The 21659-nt window shown below is 39.8% G+C and overlaps 2 protein-coding genes across 2 annotated transcripts in view; one reads left to right on the top strand and one right to left on the bottom strand.

Moving 5' to 3' along the window:
- Positions 1-17546, top strand: part of sgip1a (SH3GL interacting endocytic adaptor 1a) — an 83694-nt gene extending 66148 nt beyond the window's left edge. Inside the window, 13 exon segments of the mRNA XM_039810664.1 lie at positions 288-362; positions 572-1333; positions 2498-2619; positions 3017-3170; positions 7563-7622; positions 8711-8802; positions 8804-8823; positions 9723-9878; positions 11091-11226; positions 11490-11692; positions 11788-11852; positions 12921-13085; positions 13889-17546. Of these exon segments, the coding sequence (XP_039666598.1) occupies positions 288-362; positions 572-1333; positions 2498-2619; positions 3017-3170; positions 7563-7622; positions 8711-8802; positions 8804-8823; positions 9723-9878; positions 11091-11226; positions 11490-11692; positions 11788-11852; positions 12921-13085; positions 13889-13911 (2033 nt within the window). The 3' untranslated portion in view covers positions 13912-17546.
- Positions 17547-18424: 878 nt separating this feature from the next.
- Positions 18425-21063, bottom strand: insl5a (insulin-like 5a). Its single transcript, XM_039810412.1, has 2 exons — positions 20747-21063; positions 18425-18887 (listed from the first exon to the last, which is right to left on the bottom strand). The coding sequence occupies exons 1-2, from the start codon at positions 20916-20918 to the stop codon at positions 18739-18741; spliced, it is 321 nt and encodes a 106-aa protein (XP_039666346.1). The 5' UTR covers positions 20919-21063; the 3' UTR covers positions 18425-18738.
- Positions 21064-21659: the final 596 nt, after the last annotated feature.

The raw sequence follows: 21659 nt of genomic DNA, 5'->3' as shown, positions 1-21659 counted from the left end.
GGATGATCCCTTCTCCTCAAGTTGTGTGGTTGTGTTTGGCTGGTGTCGTGTATGGATCCAAATTTTGAATGCTTTTGTTACAATAATTTGTGCATTTGTAGGCTAATTTCTCATTAGCTAAAGTCAGCATTGTATGCAGCCCACCATAAGATGCAGTGACGTGAAAAGTCTTCAACAGCATGAATTAACTTTATATAAGCATTGCCTTATCAACAGTCATTTATGTTGATTTGGCAGTAATCTGTCCTAAAGGACTATTTATTGTTGCCCTTATGATTTTATTGCAGCTCCCCCTCCACTTCCACCCAAGAATGTCCCGATTTCTCCCCTGTCGACTGGCCCACCCTCTGTAGATGACCCTGGTAAGAGGTTTTCTTATCTAATTTCTGTCTCCTGTTATATCACACCATCACCTCGGGATAAATCAAAATGTTACATTTGATCTCCAACTTTCTGGTTCTAACTTTCACTGTCCGCCTATCTGCCTGTCACATTTTATCTCTGTGTGTAAACTTACCGAGCACCTCTGCAAACACGGCCTTTGATTGGTCACTGGTTGTCTGTGTTTCAGAAGTGTCAACAGAAGCAGACCGTTCCACCAGGAAGCCCTCAATAGCTGACCTGGACAACATTTTTGGACCAGAACAGCCTCCCTCTGCTGGCGAGGAAACAGGCGACACATGGGTTTGCTTCAGTGCTGAATCTCCTGACCGGCCACCTCTACCAGTGGAACCAGCACCTCCTCTTCCAGGCTCCATGCCTCCACCTGAATCTCCTGCCCCACCCTTACCTACATCACCACCTCCTCCTGAAGACCCTGCACCACCACTCCCTACATCCCCTCCCCCAAAAGAAGAACCTGTGCCCGCTCTCCCAACCCCCTCGTCTTCCTCAGGGGAGACTGCTGCACCTGCTGTCCACTCAGGTCCTCCTACACCTGAGGATCGAAATCCCCTCACGCTCGCCACCTCTCCACCCCTTGCACCACCAAAGGAGCTTGCATCTCCTCCCACTTCCTCTCCCCCTCCTCTGGACTCACCCGCCAGCGTCCCACCAGCCCCTGCTCCCAAAGCAAGCACCCCTCCAGCGGTGACTCCGCCTGCTGAGGGACCTGCAACGTGCTCCGTCCCACCGCCACTTGTCCTGTCTCAAGAGGAGCAGTCCAAGAACACAGACGTCACCCAACCCAAAGAGGACGGAAGCGAAACTGTCACCTCGCCCAATGATGCTAGCCCGGGGAGTCGGATTACGCCTCCCCCACCTCCTCCCCCCACATATCGGGCAGTGGTGTCGTCACCGGGTCCCACATCTGGAGCTGGTGGCACGAATAGCGGTGAGTAGTCCAAGATAGTACCTGGAATATAGTCTATAGAAGACAGGTTTTTTAGCTTGGATTGGTGGAAACAATTTCCTGAATTACTTTTAGATAATAACTAAATAAGAGGACAATGATTGATTGTCACACTCAGACAAGAATAGAATTAATGAAAACACAGGAACAATTTCCTGGTCATCATACCAGCCAGGTGACTAATATGAACAGTGTCCATAGAAATAAGGTAAGGTAGAGGTTGTTTTGAGTTGGAGTTGAGAAGGGATTGTATTACCAACATTGCACCATCTTTAAATTTTCTTTCAGCTGATTGCACCATCTTTGTTGTTAAACTTGCACAAAGTGAACCATGAATGCATTTTTTTTATCCCTGGAAAAGAGGTCATGTTTTGGCCTTGTTTGACGTACACCACCATTCTGCTGCAGGTTTGTGTTATGTTACCGGAGGTTGTTGTTCTGACTGACTCCTATTTAAAGGTCAGTCGGAACATTTTCATTTTTAGTGCACATACAGTGTCTTCTGTAGGAGTTGTCAACCAGTTCTGTCAGACTTCTACCTTTTTAAAAGTATGAACATTTTCAACTGTCCATCAAGCAGTAGACAAACATTTTTTTCTGGTAAATTTTAATGAGCTAGAGATACATAACACATAATACATAACTATGTGAAGAAAAAGTCTAAATACAAGGGAGAATATTGATCATTTGTAGGCCAGTAGTTCACAAAAGAAAGTGTGTGACTAATAGCTGTGCACAGACTGTAACAGGCCAATGCTTTAAGAATTAATTCTGTCTGGTTATAGGAGGTTGTCTGTTCTTAATCCTGTATCGAAGTGAAAACCCAATTTCAAGGACTGAAGTGAAACAATAATATGAAAACTTAGTCTGTCTTTTTATAAAAAGGGAAACTATTATACTTAGGTGTACACATCCCTTGTTTATAGTAAAATAATACACTCTTCAGTTACATTGTTTGCTTGAAAATATATTCCCAAAACAAACAAAAATAGGAATTATGCTTGACATGCTTGTATTTAAAGATGATTCTGTCCATCCTGCACCTATTCTGCATTTCTACTGTAGCTGTTTCCACACCATTAAGCTTCTAAAAAGAACGGTAGAGTGTTATAAATAAATCTCTATATGTTTTGCTCTGTTCTGCAGGTTCCTCCTCTCCGGTGCGACCTGCCACTCCTTCGTCAGTCAACCCCACCCCACCACCACCTCCACCTCGCCCCCCTTCACGACCCAAACTTCCTCCAGGGAAACCCACTGTAGGAGATGCAGTAAGTGTTGCAGTCCTCATATTTTCACTTTTGATATAGATGGTTGTGTTTTGGTATGTTTAAGCTTTATTACCCACTTAACAATATCAAACGGTTTCACTGTTGCAACAGTTCTGGACTGTTAATATCTGGAAGGGTTCAGTCACTGCTCTCCTGTGGTCTTTGGCTCAACTGCATCCTTGCATGGACTAGCAGGAAACTTCCATAATAGAGGCGCTCAAAGCCAAACGCAACCGTAAAACTTGCTTATGGTCAAATTAACTTTGACAAAAGATTTCCAGGTGTACCACAGAAAGAGATGCAAAAACCTTGAACCTAAAAAATGTTTTTTTCTCATTTATTTGACTCTAATCTGTCTTTTTCCTACTATTTAAAAAAAAAAAAAAAATGTGTTCAGAATCGTCCGTTCAGCCCGCCGGTCCACTCAGCCAGCCCCCCTCCCATCGCCCCGTTGGCGCGGGCCGAGAGCATCTCCTCCATCTCCTCCACCAACTCCATGAGTGCCACCACCACCCCCACGGTCAATAAAGAGCTCTCCGTGTCCGTGTCAGGTGTGTGATCCCTCAATTGTCACTGAGCTGTGCAGCCTGTCGCCTGAAGGCAGTGCTCACAGAGGCCAGCAGTGATAGCTGAATTTAACTTTTTGATGTCTAATATATTAAAGGTTCATTATTTGATTTTATGAATTTGCCCTGTCCTTCCTTGTGCTCAGAGTTTGTGTGGAATGAGTCCTGCAGTTTTTTTTTTTTTATTACTCCTAAATAAATCTTTAATACAATGAATTATTAAACTTCACATAAATATTGGGGTTTAGGTTGAAGACAAATTGATGACAAACCTTCCTTTTTAATGAATTAATGGCACAGCAACAGTTTATACTAATCTAACTTCAGAGTCAGTGTTGAAGGATTTTGCAGTGCAGAGTTGTGAGTGGATAATAGCAAATCTCAGTAAACTGTAACATGGCTAAGTCCTAATAGATTTAAGAAATACACACTCTGGAGGCAGCAGCAGTTACATAAAACACAGAATATAGTCACTGGTTGGTGGTTGCTTTTTTTAAAATGGATTGAAGGGACAAACTTGCAAATTAGTGAACAGCTTTACTACATTCAGACTGTAGTATGGATTCTGTTTGGAGATTTCACTGAAGTCTCGGTTATAGTCCTAAATGTATACATTATTTATTTATTTATTTATTTATTGTGGTTCTGTTGGTAGACCAAAAAGCTGATGGACTTGACAATAATATAAAGCTCACTGATAAAGTTTTAATTATAAACTGACACTATTCCACTTTCAGTGCTTTTTCATTTTGACATTTTCATCTCGTTTGTGTTTAAGATGCTTCATTTTTAGTTTTTTTACAGAATTTAATTTTTGTGTGCTTGACAATACTTTTCTGATTGGTTTGATTTGGAATCTGCTTTTTTGTTTTGCCGTTTGTCTCTTTATTTGTTCTTTGGCTTGTCAGAGGATGATGCTTATGTAGACAAGCTGCCCACCTTTGAGAGACACTTTGATTCGTTTGCAGGTATAGTAGAGATCCCCTCAGAGAGAGGAGAGGGGATGGGTTGGGGCAGTCTTCCTGTGTCAGTTTTCAATCCGTTTGATGGCCTTTACCCAGAGTGCACTTCATATAGAAGGGTGAAGGTTCATCACTCAGTGTTTTGTCAGTCAAAGTGTGTAGGTATTGGGACAGTGACACACTTTTTGGGGTCTTTTTTTCCCACATTCTGGCACAGTTTCAGAAAGCCTGTGATTGAGCCTCCGTCAATCTTTTCACATTAACATCTCAAATTATTTAAAAAGACCATCTCCGTGTCATTATCCTAATGCCTACTTATTTGACCGGTCTACTTTATGTTTTGCTCACAGATTTAGGGACATACCACCCGTTCATTTTTTGTCCTTTTCAAACATGGCAGCATTTTTCAGTGAAATTGTAATTTGTCTTCATTGTTTTGCTTTTGCCGACCCAAACATTTCCACACATTTGCCAAGCATTCAGTAGTTATTATAGCCTCTCTCTCTCTCTCTCTCTCTCTCTCTCTCTCTCTCTCTCTCTCTCTCTGCATATCTGACTCTCTCTTTCACTCACTCTTGTTAAATCTGCCAGAAGAAAAAGAAAAATATGGTGACACAAAAAGCTGCATCTATTGAATCACTTTTTTTTGTTTTTTTGAGTGTCTTCCCCTATGCCCATCTCGTGAGACTTTTCTCTTTATTTCATGACTGTGCACCAGTTGGCTGTCTCTCCATTGGCAACCTTGTGACTCTTCTCTTGGCGACACATAGCGTGCGTGCGTGTGTGTGTTTGTGTGTGTACATAGATTGCAGTGCAGTCCCTCCCAGATACCTTTGTATCCCTAGTCTGCATCACAAGAGTGTGCTTGAGTGTTGAGCCTGAAGAGCTCTGTGGGCCCTTGAGATCCATATTGTCTCTCTCTCCTCTCACTCTCACTCTCACTCTCACTCACTCACTCACTCACACACACACACACACACAAAAAAAAAATACTTTCTCCCTCTTTTTTCTTTTTTCTTTTTTTTTTTTTTTTTTTTTTTTAAATTTTAAAAAAAAAAAAAAAAAAAGAACAAAAAATCCCCCCTTTTTTTTTTTCTTCTTTTTTTTTTTTCGGGTGGTTTTGGCGAAGGGGGGAATTAGTTTAAGTAAGAAAGAGGGCCGCTTGCTTTCTTTTTTTTTTTTTTTTTTTTTTTTGTGTTTCGCAAAAAAAAAAAAAAAAAAAAAAAAAAAAAAAAAAAAAAATTACACTTTTTTTGCCTCCCTGATTCACTCACCACAATTCTAGAAATCCACCGCTCTGTTAATCCACTCGCTTAACAACACACCTTCACTGCTGAGATCCTACATCAAAACTATAGTATGTACTAGAACAAGCCTACTCTGCTCTATGTTAAACTGAAACACTGTGTTCAAGGCACATATTTGATGTTGAAGGAGTCATGTTTTTGTTGTATGTTTTGTTATTTGAGAAATAGTTCAATATGTAAACACAATCCCTTGTAATGTTCTAGTCAAACTGGAGCTAAATCCCAGTTCAGGGTCTGGAAAATCCAAGAGTTCATGAGCCAAATACATCACGGAAAAACTTGACTCTTTTGAAAGAGAGCTCCTCCAAATGCAGCTGTGAAATGAGGCCTTCTTTAGTGTGATGACAGAACCAGTGTATTCTTTGCAGCCTACAATATCCTGTAATCCACCTTTTTCACTTGTGTCCCTAAAATTAAGCATCTTCTCCTTGAGACCTCTCATCACAGGTTTAATAAGTTTGTGACAAGTGCAATAATTGTCCCTTCTCATAGGTTTTTGTTTTGATATTTATAATGTTCCAGAGGCTTAAACTAGCCAGTATTTTACAAGAATAAAAGGAATTATTTGAGAAAAGATAAAACATAATGATGTGTCGAAGAAATCTCTCCTATCGCATAAATCGTCTCATGACCTGTCAACATAATCCTGCGACATCTTTTAGGGATCCCAACCCTCATATTGGGATCTTCTGCCAAAACCCATTGTTCAATGGTGTTTTAGTGATACTTTCTATTAAGTCATAATGTCAGTAAATACCAAATCCCTTTCACGTTTATCAGATATTTGTGCTGAGGTGGGCATCAAGATATATTGATATATATTATTTATCATTAACCCGGTAATATTTTGCCTGTTGTCCATCATAGTGAATTATTGAAGTGAAAGTTACCAACTGTGGATGGTCAAAACACAAACACAGGTCTGATTTTACCACTGGTACATGCATATTGTGTGAGGTATAGCTTAAACTTTTTATATTTGCAGCTATTTAATAGTTTAAATCTGATAATGATATACTGGCTATCATAGCAAACATTTTTGATAAAGATCCATTCATTTTTTTCCATTTTGTTTTTAACTGAGCAGGATTTTTTTATTCTGCTACAGCACTCTGGTGGACAAACTTTGTAATGGAGACACCATTTCTAAACTACCTGAAGTATATCTTTGGCACATCTGCCAACAGAGACACAGCTACTAATAATCTGCAATAAGATAATATTGCCCAATATATCAGCCTATTTATCTGTGTAGCTCTAGTTTAAGGGGATTTCTTTGTGATAAACTTGCGATGAAAGTTAACCAGGACTGTCTGAATGCCCTTAGTGTTGGTCTCTGTGAGGCTAAACTTCACCTTGATAGGCTGTTTTCCTTGGAGGATGCAGCCACTGAAATTGGGACGCAGCATCTCTCTCCCTGTGCACCACAGTCCCTCCCTCTCTCTGCTCTCTAGTCTTAGTCCTGCCCCCTGCAGGATGTCTTTATACATGACATGTCTGCTTTCATTTGTTTGATAATTTGAAAAGTGGAGGCCTGGAGCAAAATGTGAGCACAGTAAGACACTGAGAGAAAAGCCTAAAATAGATAAACGCAGTACGAAACAACCTGCCACTGATGAAGAAAGTAGTGCCAGTTTAGTGCTACCTAAATTGCCAGAAACTAGAGCATCAGCTGGTGTAATACGTTCCCTAATAGAGCAAACATTGGTTGCTGCCCCTGAAACTGGCAACCCCCCCTCAGGCTCTGCAGCCTCGACTTCCTCTCTCCTGTATCACACATTGAGTCGTACCACTGCCAGCATCCACCAGCACACACCTGGCCCTCACTCCACCTGACTGCTGCCTTTCCTCACGCACGCAAGCACCCACCAAAAACCACCACCCATGTTGTCACCAGCTCTATCTCGGCTTGTGCATCTTCGTCCCCTCGGCCTCCACCTCCGCGTTTCACCCCACTGTGACGTTTGATAGACCTGCCGTGTGAGACTCACGCTACTGTCCTTTTCTCCTCCCACCCCCCCCATCCCTCCTCACCCACTTCCCTCCCCTTCATCCCTCTTCCTCCTCCTCGTCCCTTTCTCCTGACCCCACCCCTCAACCCCACACAGAGAATGACCAGCCATCCCTTGTGTGGTTTGACAGAGGGAAGTTTTATTTAACCTTTGAAGGTAAGTTTTCTCTGCACCAGGGTAGCGAGCACACACACTCTTCTGAGAATAATTTGTGCAAGCTTCGCCCCCTGCCCTGCCCCTTCTTTCCTTCCTTCCTTCCTCCCCTTGCCTTCCTCTTCCTTCTTTTGCAATCCCTCCATCACCCTAACCCACACCATGCTAACTCCTGGCTGAGCCCCCCCCCCCATATGCAGTCAACTATGCAGTCTTCTCATATCTTCCTCTACCTTCTCTTCCTGACATTGTTCAGTCTCATTTCGTTTGCGTTGACCAGCTTTCATTTCCTGAAGAATCATCATTCTTCGTGTACTTTGCTAATCACTTCCTCGTCACTTTTTTCCTTTTGGTTGTTTGGTTTTTGGTTTGATCTTCGGGCTCTCTGATCTCCTTTGATCTTGTCAGAATAATTCAGCTTTAACAGCATGTCTGGAATAAGCATGCATAACATATTTCTGTCTCTCTCTATGTCTCTCTGTCTTTCCTTTCTCATCTACCTGTGCTTATTCAAATAAAAGCCAGCGTGTAACATACTGTATAAAAAATACAAAATTTGAGAGAGATATATGAAGTAATTGTGTTTTAATTCTACAATGTCACAGTCAAGTAGAAAAGAGAAATGGTTCTCCTCTTCACACATAACCTGCTGTTTTCATGCCACCTTATTAACACTAATATTTGTTCTCATTTCAAATAGTTTATTTCATCACAGTAGTTTGCACACCGTGTGTTGTGCCTCATTTCATCCACACACTTGGTTAGGAAGAGTGTAGTGTCCTGGTTTGGGAGTTGGACCATGTATCTATTAATCTGTTGTAATGTATTTTTATGATTGGTTGAAGCTACTATACATTGATCTATGCCCTGACTTTTTCTATTACAACCAGAAAAGTAGTAGTAAATAGCAACTAATTCAGCTTATTGGATTGTTGCTCATTGGTTGAGTGTGTCTTGCCCTATTCAGACTATTTTAATGTGTGTGTGTGTGTGTGTGTGTGTGTGTGTGTGTGTGTGTGTGTGTGTGTGTGTGTGTGTGTGTGTGTGTGTGTGTGTGTGTGTGTGTGTGTGTGTGTGTGTGTTGCCTCCAGGCTGCTCCAGAGGGCCCAGTCCTCTCACCATGGGGGCTCAGGACACTCTTCCTGTGGCCGCTGCGTTCACAGAGACAGTCAACGCCTTCTTTAAAGGGAGCTGACCCAAGCAAGTAGGTCAACAAAAAGCTTTACACATTCACGACATATCCTGAAATACATATGACAGTAGGATTCCCCGCCCTGGGTTGCAAGGGTTTGCACTAATAGAAAAAAAACCAAAACATGTGACATATTCCTTCATTATATAATGAATATGGCCTGTAAAATTTGTGACTGCATCTTCCATCCCTGCAGTGTAGTTTCATGTAAGACCGAACTCATTGAGCATGCTCAGTTTTTGTGCCTACACTGCTTGGGGCAGGTTTAGGAGCTGAGAGGAATACACTAATCCTTAAATTATTGATTTAGGCTTTTTTAATATTAGCAAGATGTGTGAATCATGCTCTACAAAGTGTTAAATACATAAAGGCTGCAATGCAGGCTCATAAGCACAAAGTCTTATTGAGAAATTACTAGGGCTGCTCCCTCTTAGTTGATTAGTCGACTAATCGGTCGTTTTGGTCTTGGTCAGCTTAGATTTCTTTAGTCGATTAGTCATGTTTTATGCTTTTTTCATGCTGAATGACTTATTTCCAAGAAACATACGAGCACATCTCTGGTAAACACAAGAATTAAAGTGGTGCTTTTGCATGACTCTTTGCGGAGAAACTCAGATTTACAGATCTGTCGATTAAATCAACTAATCGATTAGTCGGTACAATTGAATGAGTGTTAGTCGACTAATCGACTTTAATCGAGCACAGCCCTAGAAATTACAGTATGTGACACAAATTGGGGTTCAAAGCTTTTTGAAGAAAGAAAACGGAAGAAAAACGGAGCAATCAACAAAAGAAGTGTGTACTGTGTGTGTGTGTGTGTGTGTGTGTGCGTGTGTGTGTGTGTGTGTGTGTGTGTGTGTGTGTGTCTCTCTCTCTCTCTAACCCACTCCTTGTCTTCCTCTTCCTCTCAGGTGTGTTGTGAAGATCATAGGTGAGATGGTTTTGTCGTTTCCAGCGGGAATCACGCGGCACTTTGCCAATAACTCGTCCCCCGCCGTGCTAACCTTCAGCATAACCAACTACAGCCGTCTGGAGCACGTGCTGCCTAACCCCCAGCTCCTCTGCTGGTAATGACACGGCTGTTACACATCCCCTCTCTCTCAGAAACAAATAACAAATACACGGTTTTTCACCATAATTTAACTAAACTTCATTAAAACCAAATCAAATACTCACTGGGCATTACAATTTGTATTAATATTAATTTCACTTAAAGAGCATGTGAGATAAAAGCTTAAAGAGCATGTTGTATCATGTAATCAAATCAATCACTTTGTGTATTTATATATTAAATAAATATTAGTAAATGCAAACTCTTTGAACAGCTATGTTTGTTTCCAATTGATAGTGATTTTTTTATAATAATAATTGATTTATACAGCACATTTCATACACAAGGAAAATGTGTTTTATAAAGATTGTCTAAAATATACAACAGCATGAAGTAAACAAACACTTTTAAAAGAGAGGGTCATGAAGTGTCATGAAAACTAAGTGAAACTTTAAACGTATACGGTATGTTTTAACTAAAAACCAACAAAGCTTAAGATCAGATTATGCATATTTTTTTACATTTGAAATAAGGACTTCAACTAGTAAAATTATATAATAATTAAACTTAATCATAACTTAATCATAAAACATTCCTGATCCCAGATGGAAGAGTTTGGTTGTTAGTGAGGATGAGTAAACTTTAGATCATCTCAGACACTAACGCAGCTGACTGCATATTGAGTCATCATGAGGTCATCATGAGTGTTCAGACCAATGACTCTGAACAGAGGTTGGCTTTTTTTCTTGTTTATTGTCTTTGGTTTTATTTGTTTTCTTCAGGTTTGAAAAATACAAAAAAACAACAACCTGGGATTCAAATGTTAATAAGCTAACCTAAAAGCACTAAAAGTGTTTTGCCTTACAGCGGAATACTTATTGCTGTTACATATTATTGAAATTAAATTCATAGAATAAATCTTTGTTATAAAATAATCCAGGATAATTTCTGCAAGAAGTCTTTGATGAAGTGTTTTCCTAAAACCCTGCATAGTTGTTGTAAAATAAGTGTGAAGCACGACCTCTTGTGGCTCATTGTGAGAATTAAAAGACCAAAACCAAAGCCTGTCAAATTCAGCCTGTGGACTCAAATTTCCAAAGTCATTATTGCCACAATAAGTTTATTTGTCTGGTCAAACATTCCTTTAAAACTGAGACGTTAGACAAATCACCACCAGGATCGTATGAAATGTATTTTGATCATGCTTTTCTACATTCTTCCCCACCAGCGACACCACCACACAAGCCAAGGCTGATGCCAAGGACTTCTGGGTAAACATGCCAAACCTGATATCCCATTTAAAGAAGGTGGCAGAGCAGAAGCCACAGGCAACATACTACAATGTGGACATGCTCAAGTATCAGGTGAGCTCGCACCCCTGGGGAGTCACTAAGCTAAGAGATACTGTACAGAGCAGCTTTGACAAGATGTATAGGCAAAAATGCCACTGAAGTTATAACAACCCCTTATCAGCTATTACCAACTGAACATGTTTTTTTTTTTTGGGGTGCTTATATGAACTTTAGGGACAACGTGACATTATGTTGAAATCCCTAAACATAACACAAAATGCTTTGGGACTGCGATTATTATAAGTAGTGTCTGCATATTTTCTATCTGTGTGCAGGTATCGACGGAGGGGCTCCAGTCGATTCCTCTGAATCTAGCGGTGAGTTGGAGATGTGAGCCCACCAGCACTGACCTGAGAATAGACTACAAATACAACGGGGAGGCCATAACGACGCCGATGGCCCTCAACAACGTCCAGTTCCTCGTCCCTGTCGATGGAGGGGTTTCAAAACTACAGGCTGTCTTACCTCCTGCTGCGTGGTACGGTGGTAACGTTTGACTTTGACTTTCAGTTGGCCATTTCGTCTTCAGAAGCTTCATCTATGTGGTTTTCTGTCCTCTTGTAATCTTGACAGGAATGCGGAGCAGCAAAGAATCCTTTGGAAGATTCCTGATATCTCACAGAAGTCTGAAAACGGAGGTATGTACAGAATGATAAAAGTAACATATACCGTTTAGTAATATTGATATTCTTTAGAAAATAGCCTTGTGGCGATTGATGAGAGTCCTGGTTTTAGTTTTTTAATTCTGATTATATTGGCCTAGAAGAGATTGAATCAATTACCAGAGTTAGCCCTGGTTAAAGGTTTATGTACACATTTACTTGTATTGGCATAGCACTTTTACAAAAACAAGAGACAAGCATAGATAAGACCTAAGGTTTAAAAGAAAAGTACATACAGCATACAAACATTGTTCTGATCTAACTTGAGTTGTGGCAGAGTTTCTGCAGACATGTAGTTTTAAACACTGAACTAGAACCTGCACTAGGAGCCATGGATGCAGCTAAGCTGCTACATGAAAAAGGTGTAGTACATGTGACCGTGTATGGTATGTTTCCAGAGCTCCTCTGGAAATTAGTGCCTTATGTAAAAGCTACAGTGGAATATTTACACATATTTTCAACTGAGAAAGCTTAGTTTGATTGTGCATCTGACTTGACAATCCAACATCATCTGCTCTACTCTAAATTGTCTGTTGTCTGTTTCATATGTTGCAAAGCAGAAAGGCTGGTCTCCAGGAGAAGGACAGTAAACTAGATTATGTAGTTATATACAGTATAAGATATAAAACATAACCAGGTTCAAACATGATCAGTTTAGTCCAGCTTCTTTTGAACATGGATGACTTATCCATTAGTACTCTACTATATCTGTATCTCTCATATAATGTGTCATTTTCCTTTCAAATGAATCTCAGTCAGTGTTTCCATGAAATCTGTATCCAGCAAATACTTTGACGGTGAGCAGGATTTGATGCAAAAGCCTGTTCCTGCAAAGTTAAATATAGCAAAGTCGTCGAGAGCTGCTTCCAGCATCTTTCATTTTGTCAGTCATAGTCAGAAGCTATTTTCACTTCTTTTTTTAACTTGATTTCCTTGTGCACATCACTGTCTATGAGATGTTGTGAATTCAATTATTTTCCCTTCACCCCTGACTCATTCCTCGGGGCTGACAGACGTCTTTCTAAAGTCGCCCTCTTTCCGCAGGTGTGGGCTCATTGTTGGCACGCTTTCAGCTAACAGAAGGTCCCAGTAAACCGGCTCCACTGGCGGTGCAGTTCACCAGTGAGGGCAGCACCCTGTCGGGCTGTGACATAGAGCTGGCTGGGCCAGGATACCGCTTCTCTCTCGTCAAGAAGAGGTTCGCCGCAGGTCAGTTGAACATTTTAGTAACAACATATAGAGGGATTTTCCAAACCAAACATTATTTATCACTGTCACTACTAGTGTCAAATGATCGCTCTTCCAACTCATCCAGTAGTTCGAACCTTTCTAAACCCACACTGATGTTTAACATTTTTCCATATTCAAGTACAGTCACTTATTTATCATTTAAGAAGTAATGATTATCATCATTGTTTGATGTCAAATATCAATATAAGTTGAAGGAATATTAGTCAGATTTTTCAGCAGTTACACATTTTGAAAACCTTTTTTTTTTGTTAAATGTTTTCATTTATATTTATTAATATTTAAAAGTCTGTGTATTATTCTCTATTATATTGCTAATTTGTGGTATAATATACGAGTAGAAAATACCTACTAATTTTGTCTTTTGGAAGTAAATTGATTTTTCTAAGTGGTGATCTATGTACCGGTAATTGGAAATCAGTCAACAGCTGTATGAAATTACAGATTCCTTTAGTACTAAACTTTATTTACTGCAGATTACTAATGAACATTAATAACCCATAAGATTGATTTTAGTGCAGCCAAAAAAAAAAGGTTTTTCTTATTTCATCCTTGCAAAAAAAGTATTTTTATTTTTCTACAGTATGTATGTATGTTAATTTATCGTTTTATGCATTAGATTTATTGTCATTACGTCCATTATTATGTAACCATGCAGCTTACTGTAGTAACTGTCTCTGAAGTTAACAGTAGATCTATAAAAGATCCATAAATGACATAACATAACAAACATAAAACCTAAACACTTCGTCGCTACGTTTCAGGAAAATACCTGGCCGACAACTAACCCATGCTGCTGACGACAGCACTGTTGAACAGAACAATCGCAGTGGACTGAGGTTGACACCGAGGACAGGGGACAAACCAACACCAGACGACAGACTTTCCATTAACCTTTTCTGAACCCACAGGACAGGTCCGCAGCCTGCCCAGCAGTATTGTATTACTTGCATATAGCATCGTGGAAACAGTTTTAGGTCATGTAATTATCGTATTTGTATTCATTTCATAACATCTGTATTGCTGCAGTTAGACACCTGGGTTCTTCTTCCCTCTGAAGTCTGTGCCTCTGTCTCCATCGTCCTCTGGTCAATGTGTGGTGGTGTTGTTTTTAAAGTTTCACTGCAGCTGCCTGACAGACAGACATGGACAAAAAGAGGTTGGGCCCGATTTTTAACTCTGGGTGACAAGCTGTTTGTTGTCGAGAGTCCAGAAAGATTTGGCTGTAAAAAAAAAAAAAACTTCAATAAGATCTCTGCAGTCAGACACACCCTCAGCCTCTGACACGAAGTCTTAACGCCCCAAAGATAGACTGGTTTCAGTTAAAGCTTGTGCCCAGGACAATACGATAATCATACACCTTCAAAATCAGATCTTTTAATAGAGTCTGAGCTCGAAGCCTGAGAGAGCTCTCACGCTGACGGCAGCCATTTGCGTGTCTTTTTGCCAGCAAGTAAATGCATTTTGACGCATGTTGTCACAAGAGGTTAAATTAAAGAGGTTTCTTGTCGGTGATTGAAACACAGAATCAGGTAACTACAAAAAATGTTCATGCATCACCTACTGGTACTACAGGGTCAGATGACTTTGGATCATGTCCTTTTTTAATATAAACGCACTGATCAGTCAATCAAACTGTTAATTCATTTTATTTCTCTGGAATACACAGACGTGGAGAGTTTTTAGCTAGTTAGGCAGCTGCAATGATAAATCAATTTACTGGTTGCAAAATAAGAAAAATCTGTTTTCCCGTCAGAACAAACGATGTGTACAAAGTGTCATTTAAAATTGATAATATATATCTTAAAGGGCGTTTGGTGTTTTCCTCGTATTGTCAGATAGCCTTTATGTTGTTCCCAGGACAGCAGTGATAGACTCCAGAGTACATGACAGCATTCTATTTTTATTTATTGATGACGATGATTTGTTGTATAAAACGTGATTCTGTATACGAATAGAATTTGAATGGTATCACACAACTCAGAACCCTGAAAGGTATACATATTTGAACTCTCTCTCTTTTGTTATCTGTGTAGTTGGGTAAACTGTGTACAGTATAAGGTATAATTTTTGAATTTATTTCAGATATAATTTTTTAACTCGAGTGCAACAGAAGATTTGAGCTATATATGGGGGTGGGGTAATTTAAAGAAAAAGATAAATATCTTCCTGGATGCTGTGTTATGCTTTGTGAAAGCAGTGTTAATTTAGATTTAGTTATACCACAGGCAAGGTCCACATTTTAAAGACTTAGTTTGACATTTTGGGAAATATATTCTGTCTGTTCAACAGGACACGGTTAGCTTAGCATAAAGACTGGAAGCAGCTAATCCGTTTTTACAGAGATATATGCCCTGTATAGAAGGCAATGTCAGTCAGCTGTTGTTTGGTCCAGACTGAAATATCTCAACTTTTAGATGGATTGCCATTCAATTTTACATTCATAGTCCTCATAGGCTGAATCCTACTGACTTGTGATCTCTATAGCAGGTTAATGCTTGTGGTTTGGAATGAAATGGACTATAACTATCGGACAGATTGCTATACAATTTGGTACAAACATTCATGAGGGGGTCAGGATGAATTGGAATAACTTTGGAGATTCCTTACCAGACTAAGATGGTGAACTTGTTAAATATACTTGCTAAACGTCAGCACGTCAGCATTGTAATTGTGAGAGGGTTAGCATTTAGCTCAAAGCACCGCTGTGCCTAAGTCCAGTCTTTATGCTAAGCTAAGATAAACGTGTCGTGTCTCCTGCTTAACATTTAACATTCTCTGCAAGAAAGTGAGTCAGCATATTTCCTGAAGTTGTTGAACTTTTTCTTTTAATGAGGTTAAGACAATGACAACAAAAGCAATCAATTTTCCTCAATAGCAGTGATGATGTTTGGAGACTGTGGTACCACTACTGGAACAAGATTTGTTTACTGGGACCAGCTTTTTTTTAAATTATTATTATTATTATTTAAACCTCATCAGAAACCACTTGTATTAATCCGACATTCTCAGTTCCCACATCTAGCCTGACATGTCTGATCTGTTTTCTGACCTGTTTCCGTTCACCACAGTGGTACCTGAACTGATTATATCATGAGCACACCCCTGATCATCCAACCAGCGCTTGTATCCATGGCTTTATTTTGCATAATCGTAATGGTCTCTGTGAGATGTCAAGTTGAATGAGGTTGTAGATTGAGGTTAAGCTGACCAAAATGCTTCGTTTTTTTTTTTCTTCTTCTTCTTTTTTTGTATTTTATGTGCGTGTACCCCGGACAGTCAGTCCTCTGTTAAGGAGAATAAGCTGAATATTTTTAAAATGGATAAAAATGAAAAAATATTATATTGTTTAATGTGTAATGAACACTGTGCTGATGATGTTGAACTTCCTGAATGCTCTGACACTCAACACGAAGAAGAACAAAAAAGTGTGTGTGACGTGTAGCCGAAGATCTCTGTACTGTACTGTACTGTATGTCGGCATTCTGCTAAATGAAACCAATCACGGTCCTTTCAGAACTGTCGTAGAAGCATCTTTGACTGAATGTACGTCAAGAGGACTATTAGCAACATGTCAATACTCCTATTAAATGATAGAGTACTTTCGATCGGACATACTGTAGTTTTGATGTAGTTATTTGGCAAATTAAAAGATCAGATTTAAGATGTGCAGTTAAGATAAAAGTAATTTTATTTATGTGCCGATTCGGTCTAAAAGAGCATTGTGGATTTCTCTGAGGTTCTGAGGTTGCATTTAATTTATCAATGCAAGGTGAGGATGATTGGTGCCATTTAGCGCCCACATTAGTTTGGTAACGTTTTCTTTCAGTCATGTCAGTCCTTCATCTAGTTGACTGGATGGATCCACGTGGCTGAGAGGAAGCTGTAACCTTCTGGGTGAATTTTGAAGCTATCAGTGCAACAGTCACTACAGCATTATCTACAGAGGCCCACCACACACATCCCCCATCATGCATCTGTTTTAAATTACCACTACACTACAGCCTACATGTCTTTCAGCTTGAAAGTCACGTTGCATTACTAAACTCAGTCGGTTAGTTGCCAGATAATTCTTTGCATCAGTTTTTAAAAAATGGAACAAAACTTTTACAGATATTCATCTCTGTGGTGAATTTGTCCTGCAGTAATTCATTATTGCATGCTGAGCATGCAATAACAGGTGGGGCATTCATGATGATAGATAGTACTGAAATGACGTGTTGTGCTGTCAGTTAACCTGTATTAATGTTAAGAAGAGAGCAGGGAGTGTGTTTATGTGTGCTATAAGCCAGAATGCTTTTTGGTTCTGTACCGTTAACCTCAAACACATGTGCAAGCTGTTTGTACAGTACATAACAATGCTAAGATGAACTGAAAAACTTAGTTTGCTTCTTTCCAAAACCAATAAAAGTTATAACTGGATGTCTGTGTTTGCAGTTTTCTCTTTATAATTTAGTCTTTCTCATGAATACATACAAAATAGTAGTCTACTGTATGTATCTGACTTTTCTAAGACACGCTAGCAGCACGGCGAGATGTTGGACTGTCATTGGGCCGTCACTTTGGTCCAGACTGAAATATCTCAACTACTAGCCTGATTGCCTTGAAAGTTGGACACGTCATGGTCCGCAGAGGATGATTCTCGGTGACATTAGTGATCCCCTGAATGTTCATCTAGCAAATTTGTCACTTATTCAGTAAAATATAACTCGCTAAAAAAATTAGCACAAAATGTTGTACAGACATTCATGGATCCTGGGCGATGTCTCACAGCAACTCTGGTGATCAAGCTAACATGTTCACATTTATTGTTTTGTTGACAACCGTTGGATGGATTCCTGTATAATTTGGTACACACATCAATGTTCTACTTGGGATAAGTTATAAATTTTCCAAAGCTTTGTTTTATGACCAAATACCTGCAAAACTAATGACCATCACATTATTTGTGTGTAGTGCTAACTGCTAACACACCAAACTATGATGGTAAACATCATAAAAGGTAGCATTGCCATCGTAAGCATTTGGCTCTTAGCACCACTGTTGTGTCACATATTTATGTTATGATGATCCTATTGACTAGGTTTACTGGAGTATTGCTCATTGACGAGGACTGCAATTTAAAAAATACGTCACACCTCACAGAATGTAACTCCCGTGCAAGAATATTTATTTCACAAAAATAGTGAAATGATAGAATACAGCTCAAGTTTCCTATACATCAAAGCAGAGATGGACACACCTGCAACCCTGTGGATCCATGGCTACATACAGGACACAAACCAGGGCTGAGATACTGATATCTGTCCATAAGTTTATTATAATAAAATATATTCTTATGGTTGCACATGCCTTCCATCTCGTGTTCAGAAACATGTTTACAAACATGGTCCACATTCACATCTACAAACCTTACAAGGTAAAGTAATAACTCACAAAAAAATATTAAAAGCAATCACTTAAAGTGTGGATATGAGCCTTGTTATACATACAATACAGTGATGTTATTGTTTTGAAACATCAGTATTTTGTTTCAGATTTGCTTTCTACTAAGGCGAGACAGGAGAGAGCGGAGTCATTTTGGAGACAGGAAGAAGAAGAGGGGAGGTTGTCCTCAGCAGAGGAAGGTGAGGTCGCTCTTCCTGCAACCCACCTGGCAGCACAAGGTGGTCAGCATGTTATTCATATCCCGTTTGGTCAACTCGGAGCCCGGGGTGCTGCCGCTCAGGCTCTCCAAACTGCCCTGCTCTCCTGTGGGCAAACCTGGAATAACAAGTTGCAACAAATGTTTAAGAAACACTTGCTCTAATTTAGTCCAACAACAGGGTTCACACAGACTTCATCTCTGCAAATGTCAGTGTCCAAGTTTTTCACAGTTGTTTCAAACAATAATAATGGCTGACTTAATAAAGACTTCAGATCAGTCTTGTGTAATTGAGCTCTACTGTATGTTCCCATTAAATGAGGAAACTCTAAATGACTCCACAGATTAACTCAGTGCCATTTGTCTTCTCCAGTGTCACTTTACTCTTTCTAATCAGCATGACCGATAGGCTAACTGGGTTTGTTTGTGTGTGACAGACAGTAAGAGAGAGAGAGAGAGAGAGAGAGAGAGAGGCTGCTGCCAGAGAACAGACTACAGCAGCATTTAATTATGATATGTGGGATCCTCAAGCATAATAAGGTAAAATAGCAGACAATGTGTCTGGCACCTGTCTGCCTGCACACACCCACTGAACTACAGCCGCTAAATTAGTATGCAATACACAGTACATGTAGCAAGAATTACAGCACTGGAAAGCTTCAAATTACTGGCTTATAGAAATATAACTTTTATGTTTAAGTCTGAGGGATAATGTCTTACATTACAATTTTGCAGTCAGCAGTTAAGTGGGTTAATATGTTGATGCCTGAGTCAGTGAAAGTAACATTAAAACACATAAATGCTTTGAGAGATATTGTTAAAAAGTAAAACAAGAACAAGGATGAGAGCTTAAAGAGGTCACCTTTTGCAGAAAACTTAAAACTAAATGATTACATTTCCACAAAAGTTTGATGCAAACTGCAGGATTCATACCAGACAGTAGTTAAACCCTTAACAATTAGCAGCCCAGGCGTTGGTCAGCCAATACAAACTCTGCATGGTCAAATGCTTGTTCAAGCCTACATAACTTTATTTTTAAATTCAAGTGAAATGAAAAATGAAAATACTATAAACATGTCAGGCTGAATTTGGGGAAACATTTCCCAATAGAGCTTCACTGAAGAGCTGAAATAAGCTGATACAGAATGTTAAAAAGCTTAGACAGTGTGGAGTACGATGGTTTAACAAAATTGTCTCATTGAGATTAAGATAAAAATTTTAAATAAATAGTAATAAGTAAATAGTACAAATTTGTAGAAGCCCACCTGTGTATTTTAGGTAGCCCTGTGGTGTATCTACCACAAAAATGTAGGCTCCCAATTTTTCAAGTCTGTCTCTAAACAATACTTACATTACATTTCATGCTTTAATTATTCCTCCTGTTCATACTGACCATAAAAAGATCACTTCCTAACCGGCTTCCAATCGAAGTGATGGGGAACAAAATCCATAGTACTCGTTTTGTGCAAAAATGAATTCCAAATTTTTTTCTGAAGTTAATATGAGACTTCATCAGTTTAAGTTAATTAAATCGAGTGGATATCTTCCAAAGTGACAGCCTTTTTAGTCGGAAATTCCCTCTTTGTGTTTCCCTGCGGAGATACAGTGGAGGGTAACAAAAAAAGTATTTTTTGTACCAAAAAGGTTGTAACTTTGGAAGATATCCATTTAACTCCCTGTTATTATCTTCACATAAACTTTACAATGAAAAATACATATTTTCATGGAGGGAGGACTGCAGATTTTGTACCCAACATATACATTGAAAACGGATCTCTTAATGGCCGGAATGAACAAAAGGAATAATTACAGCCAGCAAAACCTGGTTCAATGTTGATGCAGACACCTTTTAAGGATAAATCTAGACAGAAACAGAAGAAATCCTGCACCAAGGCAAAACATTTAACTTTGTTGAACTGTGGTGAAATGTTAGATTAGAGATGTAGAGATTAGAGAATAAAAAGAGAAGTCATCTCACCGTCCATGTCTGACTCACTGAGGACTCTCCTCCAACGGGAGCCCCCGCAGGTGTAAACGACGGCCCTCAGGAACTCTCGACCGCATAGCTTCACTGCCTTCACCTCTGCTCTCACCTGGACCGCGCACACCACTGCACACAACAGCAGAGGCAAAACCACCAGAGCACGCATGCTGGATACCTGACGGAGGTTTATGTCTTTGTTGGTCTGGTTTGTTCCTGAAACTACCTCAGCTGCTCTGTCCTGTTTTCGGTTGGTTATCTGTTATCTTGCCGGCTGTCTTTGAGTCTTCTTTCTTGATCCAATGCCTGCATCTCCATGTGTTATATACCATCCGACTTTCAGTTCATCAATGCAGAGTATCTCTCCACTTCCTCCCTTTAGCCTATCCCAATCACTCACACACACACACACACACACACACACACACACACACACACACACACCACACACACACACACACACACACACACACACACACACACGCACACACACAGTCCTATGTTTCCGGTCAGCCGTCTAAGAGAGAGTTACGACCATCAGCCTTTTACAACCCTCAACTGACAATCACATTAGATGAGTGCAGCCTCCTTGGTGATTATGTGATTGCACTGACCTTCACCACACCGCATGGCTAATTAAGTGATGCAAAGTGATTCCCAAACAGATGTTTCATCTGTTTACTACGCTTTATTGGCCCGGTTGTGCTTGACTTTATGAGCAGTTTGGGCCATACGAGAGGAAAAAAGTCAATGTTGACAGTCCCATCATGCAGGTCATTACGTTGCTGCTGATGGTGCAATGTGATACTCAGCATGACATTTCACTTTGATCATTAACGGTGGAGGTCCCACTTAGGATGTCAATGAAGTTATATTATGTTTAGTTGGACGTGCTGTGTGGTAGAATAAA

This window comes from Perca fluviatilis, chromosome 9, assembly GCF_010015445.1.
Source record: "Perca fluviatilis chromosome 9, GENO_Pfluv_1.0, whole genome shotgun sequence".
Lineage (NCBI taxonomy): Eukaryota > Metazoa > Chordata > Actinopteri > Perciformes > Percidae > Perca > Perca fluviatilis.
This window is presented reverse-complemented; position numbering and strand designations above follow the sequence as displayed.

What these genes read in the sequence shown, in the direction of transcription:
- insl5a (XM_039810412.1), bottom strand. Translation starts at nt 20,918, where the DNA reads ATGCGTGCTCTGGTGGTTTTGCCTCTGCTGTTGTGTGCAGTGGTGTGC. An exon ending in CAGTGAGTCAGACATGGACG is followed by an intron (nt 18,888 to 20,746) that starts GTGAGATGACTT and finishes TTGTTATTCCAG; the next exon opens with GTTTGCCCACAGGAGAGCAG.